At 38.8% G+C, this 10715-nt stretch overlaps 2 protein-coding genes across 4 annotated transcripts; one reads left to right on the forward strand and one right to left on the reverse strand.

Moving 5' to 3' along the window:
- Positions 1-344: 344 nt before the first annotated feature.
- On the forward strand, positions 345-1414 carry lbx2 (ladybird homeobox 2). The gene is made up of 2 exons (XM_058064207.1): positions 345-684; positions 957-1414. The coding sequence occupies exons 1-2, from the start codon at positions 345-347 to the stop codon at positions 1412-1414; spliced, it is 798 nt and encodes a 265-aa protein (XP_057920190.1).
- A 2256-nt stretch (positions 1415-3670) lies between these two features.
- Positions 3671-6626, reverse strand: pcgf1 (polycomb group ring finger 1). Of its 3 annotated transcripts, none has more exons than XM_058064110.1 (9): positions 6473-6626; positions 5728-5833; positions 5500-5652; positions 5345-5416; positions 4973-5078; positions 4832-4874; positions 4124-4207; positions 3962-4042; positions 3671-3840 (listed from the first exon to the last, which is right to left on the reverse strand). In XM_058064110.1, the coding sequence occupies exons 1-9, from the start codon at positions 6557-6559 to the stop codon at positions 3790-3792; spliced, it is 783 nt and encodes a 260-aa protein (XP_057920093.1). In that variant the 5' UTR covers positions 6560-6626; the 3' UTR covers positions 3671-3789. The 3 variants fall into 3 exon arrangements, with proteins under 3 accessions (XP_057920093.1, XP_057920090.1, XP_057920091.1); XM_058064107.1 differs by having other exon boundaries at positions 4124-4210; XM_058064108.1 differs by having other exon boundaries at positions 4124-4210; positions 5728-5830; positions 6473-6617.
- Positions 6627-10715: the final 4089 nt, after the last annotated feature.

A 10715-nucleotide genomic window follows, 5' to 3' on the forward strand; every position in this document is an offset into this window, starting at 1 on the left:
TGGTTGGTCCACTTCTTGCTTTTGAAGTGCAGCGGCGGGTCAAAAGTGTTCTTTTGCTCTAATTGAGCCTGAGCCAATCAACAACAAGTCGTTAGCGGTCCAACCTTCTCGTCCTTGCAGTCTGCTACGGACTCCTATTTCTCCTTCACTCGACGCTCCGGTCCGGTTCGGTGCGGTTCGGTGCAGCTCCGGAGCCTTTGCATGGATCTTCTCGGAGAACGGGCTGCAGCGAGCATGCCAGCGAGACCCGCTTTCCAGAGGCTCTAAAACGCAAACGGAACCCCGCAAAAAGAAGCGAAAGAACTTTTGTCCCCCCCTCCCTCCCCTTCCCAGTTGCAGCGTCCATGACGTCCAGCAAAGACATGAAGGCGGGATCCGCTTTGCAGTCCAGCGGCGAGGACCGGAGACGGGCTCCCCTGGATCAGCTGCCCCCGCCGGCCAACTCCAACAAGCCGCTGACGCCCTTCAGCATCGAGGACATCCTCAATAAGCCGTCCGTCAAAAAGAAGGCCACTGCGGCTTCGCCCAGCGTCACGTGTCCGCCGAGGGTGCTGGATAAAGTGGCCGCCTCCAACGCTGCCAGGAACGGCCTCAGCACGCCCTCCTCCCCGCTGTGCGCCCTGGAGGAGCTCGCTAGCAAGACGTTCAAGGGCCTGGAGGTCAACGTCATTCAGGCGGCGGAAGGTACGCCGAACTAAATGTATATTTATATAAGTAATGTATTTAAATACACTTATGTGCTCTTTATGGCTGACAATTTCTATATTTTATCATAATATTCACGACTATATATGGAAAATTGTATTATGCTGTATGTACCGTATGGACGCATTACTCATCAAATATGAATTACTGCGCGTTTACGGTCCTATATTTCGTACCGGAATTTGAAATATTAATGTTTATTTGTAAATATAAGCAAAAATATATATGTAAAAAAATGTATTTCCATGCAGGCCGCGAACACATGAACGCCTTCGGCCAGAGGCAGACCTCCAAGAAGAGAAGGAAGTCGCGGACGGCCTTCACCAACCACCAAATCTACGAACTGGAGAAGCGTTTCCTGTACCAGAAGTACCTGTCCCCGGCAGACCGGGACCAGATCGCCCAGCAGCTGGGCCTGTCCAATGCCCAGGTCATCACGTGGTTCCAGAACCGGCGCGCCAAGCTCAAGCGAGACCTGGAAGAGATGAAGGCGGACGTGGAGTCCCTGAAGAAGATCACTCCGCAGACTCTGCAGAAGCTCGTCACCATGGAGAACATGGACGAGGTCCAGGGTGGACCGGGAGGACCGGGGTCCCAGTCCCCCTCTGATGGACACGTGAGGGTCTTCCCACAGTCCCCGTCTTCGTCCCGAGGCCAAACCACGGACGAGTTCTCTGAGGATGACGAGGAGATCGAAGTGGATGATTGACAGCTTCTTTTTTTTTTAATTTTACACAAAACAAGGGCATTCCCCTCCTACCCCCCCCCCCCCCAAAAAAAAAACTTTTGCACGGATTTTGTCCAAAAAAAGGAGCGTCAATAAAAACATTTCCGGATTTTCTTTCTCCCTTCAATTTAATTTATTCTCCATGAAGACGGACAGACACTTTTTTATGAAAGCTCCTTTTTCCCAGGACAATTGAAGGGACCTTTTTGTGGATGAATGCTTCCCTACAATTCTCTGCGAGCGTTATTATTATAATAATAATAATAATGAACCTTTTACACTGTGTATATATACAGTATATATAAATATATATAAAAGGTGAAGTGTATTTAATCGGCATCTATGTAAATAAAGCTTATTTCAATGATTGGAAAGTCTTTTTTGACATAATATTACAATAAAAACGAGTTATAATTAGTATATTTACTTATATTTATACATGTAATTTAAATATGATATATTTAAACAATCGCCTGGTTAAAAAACAAACAAACATGTAGAATAATTAACCCCTGCTTTGTTGTTCTTTTGCAAACATCGTCTTACACAAGAACCTCCATGCTCCGTACTTCGGGTCACCATATGCTTGCATCCTTGCATCCTTGCACCCTTCCATGCCCACTTGATTGATCGTCCCGAACCCGCCTTTAAAGCCATTCAGGCCGGATGGCATCTGGTCTCTTTCAGCAGCCATCAATAGGAAATCTCCCTCATGAATACAAAGATAACTTAAAACACAGATTCCATGCCGATAAATATCATAAAAATATACAGTAATACACTTCCTGTATTTGAAAATATGTCTTGGTTTTCATTCTAGATTATTTTTCCTACGAAAAATATAGTTAATCAATTTTCTTGATCATAACTAATGATTACAACGTGAAGAAAAACTAGTATTTATGTAAGAAAAAGTATAAATTCAATCATTTTCTCCATCATTTTTTATGGTAGATTAGTATATATATGCAGTAGATTGTGTTCAGCATTATAAAAAAAATAAAATTATAATTATTATTACAAATAGAAATATAAACATACTACATTGTTATCATTTCTAAGTTAATTTTCAGGATTATAGATATTTTTCATGATCATTATTGATGTTGTTTTTACTTGTTTTTCCCCTCACATCTTTTCACATTACCATAAATTGATATTTCGTTATTATTATGCTTTATGTCTTTAACATGGTGAATTATTTCCTGATCATTTAATTATTAGTAATATTTTTAGATTTTTTTCCACATTTTGAACTCTAAAAAAAATAAATCTGACATTAAGTCTAATTCTGAATTAAAAAATATATTTAATATCAGAGTATTATTTAATTCCTGTCACTTAATCTTGTGCTTATAATAAAAAAATAATGTAACCACCCCGGAAAAAAATGTAATAAATAATAATTTTAAACTGTCAGCTAATAAAAAGAGAAAAGTATGAGCATGTTGAGGAGTGTGTGCCAAATGAATAAGAAATTAAAGACACAATATGTGAGAGTGCAGCAGACTGCCGGCACACAATGGAGGTAATGAGCTGGAATCATGGAGGTGAAAAGTCAAGTGACACCCCCCCACGACCACTTGAGGCCTGCAGGGAGGGAGGGAGGGGGTGGGGGTGTGGATGAAAAATACAAATAAACAAGAAGTGACATTATGACTGCAATAGATAAGATTGGTATTTATTTATGTGTCATCTTAATTGTGGTGTGGACATTTTTTACGTCTTAAAATATTATTATTATTTAATCTTAAACACTATTATGATAACAGACATACTGAGAAAATGATCATGTGATCAAGCGAAAGTGTGAAAAGGTAGCCAAATTACCAAGCGCTTCCGAAGGTGACATTATCAGCACGTGACTCAATACAAGAACGCCTGTCCTTGTCTCGTGCGGCACAATGACTCCACCTAGCGGCCACATTGAGTCACTACAACAATATAGCAGACAGCAGGCATTTTAGTAGGGGGAAAAAGTGATTTTAATTCTAAAAAAAAAATAAATTAATAGCAATATTTATATAAAATATGAAATTTGTGTTCTATGCTGATTACCAAAGAACAAAAAAGGTAGAAAAAAATATTTATGTCTGATGAGAGTCCAGAGTCTAATCTTTGTTTTGGTAGGTTCCATGTTTACGTCGCCATATTCTATGTGACTTGAAAGATCAACCAAAATCATCTAAAATGGCCTATCTTTTTGTAATAAAAATATCATGCACACAAAGCGAATCATTTTGACATTTTCCATTTATTTTTCCAAAAATACAAAAATGAGGCAAAATAAGCTGCTGTACACAAAGACTATTAAAATAGAAATATGTATAGTAGAAAATCTGTTGTGGAAGCCGGTCCTATCTGCTCCGTTTGTCCTTGATGGTGTAGTGAAGCACTAACGGCTGCGCCTGAAACACAACACAGCTTTTATTAATCACGTAGTGTCCGTTTAAGCTGGCGTCATCACTTAAAACCTGAAAATGTTCCTTCCAATGGTGTTATATTACTAGTGGCCACCAGGTGTCTCACCTTTCCAAACCAGTGTGACAGCCATAACCGTTTCATGGTCATGTGATCAGGCAAAGACTCGTTGTTGAACAACATCTGGACCTAAACACACACAAAGAAGCATAAAGTTGTGTACTAGCTGTTGTTATTTTGAAGGCAAACAGGAAGTGAAGGTGAAGTTACCTGATGTTTTTCCACGTTGAGTCGATGGCAAAGTACTTTTCGTAAATGTCGAACCTCCGCTCGCACAGAACAACGCACAAACTTCTGCTGCAGAGACACACAAATATGAAAAGTTTAAAGGACGTCTGCAGTGGCTGCTCCGATAAAAGTAATACTGCAAATAAACATCGAGTCAAAGGATAAAGTTGGAATATTACTACAGAACAAGCCCACTTCCCACCCTTAAAAAATATTACTGCTGTTTACATTTACATATGCTTGAAATACAATTTCATTCTCTTATTATAGTTTTTCTCAGAAATTATTATTTTTTATTATTATTATACAATTATTTTCCACCTCATTTTATTATTTTTTGTAATTATTCTTTAGTTATAAAATAACATTTTATTTTATTACTGTAGCTTTAAATAATTAGACGTAAGAGAGCAGTAAAAAAAAAAATCGGTGCAATGGCGCCCTCTGCTGGTAAAACGGCAGATTGCAGCGTTGCAATGAATGGGAGTACTTTAATGGTTCTGTGTAAGTGTATGATTTACATTATTAAGTATTACAGGAAGCATGTGTTAGGACAACTATTACAAGCGTATAGTATAATAGCTGTGTGTTGATGGTACTTATACAAGTGTAAAGTATTATTATATTGTATTTGTGTGTTGATAGTACTAGTACAAGTGTGTAGTATCACAATGTCTGTGTGCTACTGACCTGCAGAGCAAGTTTGCTTTTATCTTTTCCAGCCAGTGATGAACTGCACATAGCAAACACATTGATAAACATCAATAATGCTAATTATTATTATTATTATTATTAATAACAGTGACAGATTGTGTGATGATAAAAACTCACCTTAGTCTTTCTAGACAGAGCGACACTTGTTCGTCGTATCTGTAAAAATGTGCCTTGGCGTGGTCGAAGCTGGTGTACGGTAAAGATGATGGGTCTGATACGCAGTCTGATGGAGCAAGAAATTATTGTTATTGTTTGAATCACCACTTATGGACTGTATAGCAGGGACATATGCAGCGGCTGACAACACGTCATGTTCAATAACGTTCTCCAACTGATGTTTTATGATGTTTATGCTTGAAGTATAAGTCATAAACTTGCTTTTCCATGCCTTTTCAGTCATGCTACTTCCTATAACAATGACTCCTAAAGTAGTGGTGTCTATTTTGTGTTCAAAATACAACATAATTGCAGTAAAAGTATCCTACTCACCGTCCCCTGCAGGCTGAAGAACTCTTTCCAACCCTCGTGACTGATAGAACTCTTTGATTCTTTTGTCTTCGCCTGTCAAAACGTGTATTTAGTTCATGGTTATTTATATACAAGCGCAGAATAATAAACATTTACAATAAATCTTCAACACGTACTTTCTTGCAGACCGGGCACTAGCTTATAGACGATGTCCTGCATGACGCGGTCCAGCTTGAGGTTGAGCAGAGGCTGCGTTTCGTGGATTTTGATGTTGCACATCGGGCAGTACTTGCTGGTTTGCAGGTACTTGACGATGCAGCTTTTACAGACTGAGGACAGGAAACGAGGGAGGTGTTATGGTCAAGAAGTTTGGGGGGGGGGGGGGGTGGCGGGTGGAGACTCACATGTGTGCAGACACTCTGTGATGGTGGTGGCATCGATGAAGTAGCCAGCACAAAGATAACACACGATGTGTTCGTTCAGGTCCTTGATTTTTAACTTCACCTCCTCCTGGGAAAACAAACATACTTTAGGAGTTCCAATACATGCTTTTAAGACATTTGCAGTCCTGCAGAGCACACTGCAGTACTGCTTTATTTAAAATAAAACAGTACAAGTACAAGAAAATATGCTAAGAATATGAACTGCTATCTTGTTTAGCTTGGTAGTATTGCTGTTTAGGTTCTTGTTTACACTCTGGACCTGACAGCTGTGTCAATAACCTCAAACTTCCGGGTAGAATCACAAACTAATTAGTTTTATAACAATACACAAACAACAAAGTATACTTTGAGAAGATTTTTGTGGTGTAATAAGATGTTGTGTTGTTTTTGTTGGACTTTTACGGTGAATGAGCGCGTGCAGCTAGCTTGTAACTAGCAGCTAGCAGCCTAGCATCCCCAACAGATTGTTGACTTTTGTGAAACAAGAAGCGATAAAATAGAAGCACGGTGGGTCACCGGAGAGCCGACAACCGAGGATTGTCTCCCCGACGCGGAAGGCGAACGTCGCGGGCTTGACTCGGCAGGACAACGCATGCTCAGACGCTCCAGCATCACCCAAGCATCGAGCTAAGCGGCTTCTAAACACGCCTTCGCGGGGATTCTAACATCGGCCGGCGGCCTCGAAGCGACAAGGACGGTCGCTCACCTCGTTTCGAAGCGGGTCCAGCTTGTATACGGTCTGCAGCTGGTTTCGTAGCCGCATCGCTATGGCCATCGGACCTTGCTCCGCCATCTTTGGGAATGACGCGAACTTCCGGGTAAACCGGAAGTGGCCCTTTGTGCACCCAGAAGAAGGCGGGTTCTAAACATAAACACCCGAAATACAAGCACAACTTAATTTATGTATTTTTATTTAAAATAGTCACAGAATATAACACAAGTACATTATTTCTCTCATTTATAATGAAGTAAAATGAAAATGTTATAAATGTTGTTAGTAATACATAATCAGTTAAGTTACATAAACATAATAATTGTATATGATTAAGATATGCCTTTATTCGTCCCTCAGTGGGGAAATTTGTAATTATTACCCATATATATATATAGATAGAATATATTACCCATTGTGTGCATCTAAGCAGCTTTTACAAAACAACACTAGTGAAACATGTATTTACTAGCATTAATTGCCAACAATAAATCCAAATATTAATTTTAATCGTGTTTAAAATTTACTTTAATACTTTAACATTGCATGTTATTATAACTTATAATGAACACATTTTGTTTTGTTTATTTTTTATTTTTTATTAATTTTTAAAAATTATTTTCATTTTGTTTTTTCTCCAAATTTAAATAAATTCAAATAAAATGACATAATTCATGGCATAAATCTATTTTTTTTAAGCATAACGTCACTTGGCTTGCCTGCTTTTCAACCAAGTGGGCAATAGAGGGCGCTGTAAGCACATAGTATATGGTCTACTGACCACCACGTGCATTAAACGGCATATATACAGGCTATATATATATTGACGTCATTCTGCTGAAATGTATAAGAGCTCATTGAAGAATATGAATGTGCTGATTGTTTATGTAATGTTAAATAAAACCCAGCAAGGGCCCAGATTAGATTTGTGGCAGCCATGATGTCGGCCCCGCTGCTATTCCAGGTATGTGTCTATCAAAGACAAGAATGTGATAGCACCGCACCTCCAGGTGTTCCAGGAAACATCTGCAACGTGTTCTCGTAACCTGAGTCCAAACAGTACTTAAGGATTAAAAAGGGGCTGTGGCCGCGCTGCGGTTGTCATTAAGGTTGGATTAGTCCCGCACTGTTAGCTCGCGGCTGTTACTGCACAAACACAAAAAAAACATCACAATTTATGTTCCACGTTTGTTCCACGATGTTCCATCAGAGTGACGAGAAACCGGTCGACGGCGGTTATGAAGACCATAGAGACTAAAAGTGTCAAGCGGGGAACCACCGGTGGTCGTTCTGGCCTCCGCCCAGACTGTAACTTTCTTCAAAAACGAGGTCATGCATACGAGGTCTACATGTTGTTGCTGTGGAAATAAAGGCGGCCATTATGGTTGCTGTTAATGCATATGTTTATGCTACATGTGGCACCGATGCCAGCCGGTGTACGTGGGTAAAACCTCATTCCCTCCGCCTGACGGTTTGGCTGACAATCTGGGCTTTTGGCCCAGCGGTCGGCTCGCTCGACTCCCATCACCAGCATCCTGTGTTCAATCCCAGGCGCTGGAAGTATCAGGCATGCTAAGTGACATGTATAATAATCCTATTCATATTTTTGTGGTTGAATATGATCAGTTATTTGTCACAAATATGCATATTTAAGCACATTTCACACATGGTTTGGGCCTAACTGAAGCATAAAAATGTCTGAATGAAGTCAAATACAAATTGTAGTACTCTACACTGGTCATTAGGTGTCAGTAATGTTACTTTGATGATACAATAGCCATTGCAGGAAGTACTGCACAAAGCAGGAAGTAAAAAGATAACTCTCCCGCTGTTAATGTATGAGTCTATATCATGTCTTACAGTATATATCTGATTTTCTCAATTTATATCTACTATATTGGGTAATGTGGTAAAGGTAAATGTGTGTAATGGTGACTATAGGGGTGTTATTTTAATGTCTAGAGGGCTCTAATAATGTTTAAAGTTGTATTAAGAAGGTTGTTAACAGGTTTTCTAACTACAAAAATATTCTTTTTATAAATAAGTAATCATACTTCATGAAACTTCACTTATCACTGTCAATTAACAGTGATAAACGAGGGATTTTGTTAAATATCTAAGTACTAAAGAAAAAAAGTAGTTATTATTAGTAGAAGCATGTAGGCCAGTGACATGGTGAGACAGAAAGTGGGCGGGGGGGGCACTATTTGAAAAGCATTATATTAAGGGGGGGGCGCCCCATTATTTTGGCGTGAACGTGAAGATTGTGTATTGTTTTCGCGTGGGCCGTGTTTGAACAGGTCCGTGTATTGCTGTGACACAGCGAGTTCCCCTTGATCCCAGCCCCCCCCCCTCCCCCAGAGGGTTTCCACAACCTGAAGACCACCCAAATGCTGCACACGCATACAAAGACTCTCACTCCTGTTTTAAAAGTCCATTTCTTTGTTGCACAAAGTGGATGGAAAGTTTCTTTTCTTGTCACTACCTCAGGTCGCCATGGAAACGTCTGCATTCATCTAATCTAATCTAACATTGGATATATCCTTATTTATATGACATGCATGCAAAACCACTCTAAAATGCCCCAAAAAAGGACAACGGCTTCAATAAGTCTGATCCCGGTGTGCTATGCGATATCAATACAATACATACGTATCGCAGTATTGATATTGGAAGGCGTCATGGCGCTGGCAGGGCCGTGGGTGCTTCGAGGGCCATCATTGTCGCTTCAGCGAGTCGTCACAGATGAGCCTTGTGTCTCCTGCCATGTAACGTCGTATCTGCCAGGTCAACGCTTATCTGATTGACAGCGCTTTCATTCAACTCCGGAGGCCTCCAGGCGCAAGAGGAGTCACATCTGCCGACTGTGAAGAAGTCCAAAAAAAAAAAAAAAAAAAGTCTAAACGGATCCAAGCTTTTTTTGTCTCTTATTGTTTTTTTCTTGTCCAGGTCAGCACAGGACAGCCTTGGATTTTCTCCTGGCAGCTTCCATGACTTTGATACTGTAAATCAATAACACTCCTCGTCATCCACAGACATCAGGGAAACATATGATGCAATCATATGTACTGTGTAGATATATTTATGTTTGTTAGGAGATCAAAAGGGCAAAAATTATATTCCCTGCGCTAATGAATGGCAGTCTTATAAATACCAATTTCATCAGTAGCACTACATTTCCATTTACTATATCATATGTTTACATTTGGGGGGTTATTAGGAAATGTCACAAATAATTCATAAATTTATGAAGTGACACATAGTTCAGTACATTTTGACATTTGTTATCTAATATTTGGTATATGTCTCCAATACTTTATTATCAATTCATTATTATTAAAATATAAAAATTGTGGTCATTTTTAATAAAATAAATAACGTTTTGGTTATAAATGTCTATTTTTTATATTTATTATTGTCATAATTAAAAAATATATAATATGTAAAAAGATTGCATGTAAATGATAATATATGTAATAATATAAAAAATAATGTTTTATTATATTAATATATGATTTATGATATTATCAAGAATAACTTTTTGTTATGTTTATTTTTATATTAATTACAAAAATCCAATATATATATTATATATAATATATATTTATATAAATAATATAATACAAATACAATTCAATATTATTAGAAAAAAATCATTAATATTTAATGATAATAACTTAATAATAAGATATATATTTTTCACATGTGTTTTTTATATTTAAGTATAACATATATATATTACAATGTTATTTAAAAATGTTGAAATACTTTCAATGTTAAAATTGTTTTCATGTAGACTGTGCTATAGGACAATAGTATAAAAATAATTTCACTAATAACTAATAATAACTTTTTATTTTACTTATGTTTATGATTTTATGATCATTTATGATAAACGACTCACTGTATATAATCGTGTCAAAATGCTTACCTGACCTTCTCCATACCTGTACCTAATGTTATGTCCAGCGAGAGCCCCGTACGGTATACCTAATGTAGCGTCCAGTGAGTGTACAGTATGTATGGTGTTGCATTTAATGACATGTACAGTAGCCTATACGAGACTGCGGTCCTGTTTGCTTCTGTGCGGGACGTCCTGTGCCAAAAAGCCAGCAAAGCAGAGCCGGCAGGCTGTGGTGAGAATGTGTGTGGCACCACGCAAACAAGGGAGGGGGGGGGGCCCTCCAGTCGCCTCTCTGGGAGCAATCAGAGCATGCAGGGCCGAGCTGCAGCTTTT

The sequence above is a fragment of the Doryrhamphus excisus genome, chromosome 2 (genome assembly GCF_030265055.1).
Source record: "Doryrhamphus excisus isolate RoL2022-K1 chromosome 2, RoL_Dexc_1.0, whole genome shotgun sequence".
Classification (NCBI taxonomy): Eukaryota; Metazoa; Chordata; class Actinopteri; order Syngnathiformes; family Syngnathidae; genus Doryrhamphus; species Doryrhamphus excisus.

Bases quoted from the DNA above. Each gene is read 5' to 3' on its own strand.
- pcgf1 (XM_058064107.1), bottom strand. From the start codon at position 6,559: ATGGCGGAGCAAGGTCCGATGGCCATAGCGATGCGGCTACGAAACCAG. The intron at 5,653-5,727 runs GTGAGTCTCCAC...TCCTGTCCTCAG, and splicing joins CACAGAGTGTCTGCACACAT to TCTGTAAAAGCTGCATCGTC. The intron at 4,875-4,972 runs GTGAGTTTTTAT...TGCTATGTGCAG, and splicing joins CTCTGTCTAGAAAGACTAAG to TTCATCACTGGCTGGAAAAG.
- lbx2 (XM_058064207.1), top strand. From the start codon at position 345: ATGACGTCCAGCAAAGACATGAAGGCGGGATCCGCTTTGCAGTCCAGC. The intron at 685-956 runs GTACGCCGAACT...ATTTCCATGCAG, and splicing joins CGTCATTCAGGCGGCGGAAG to GCCGCGAACACATGAACGCC.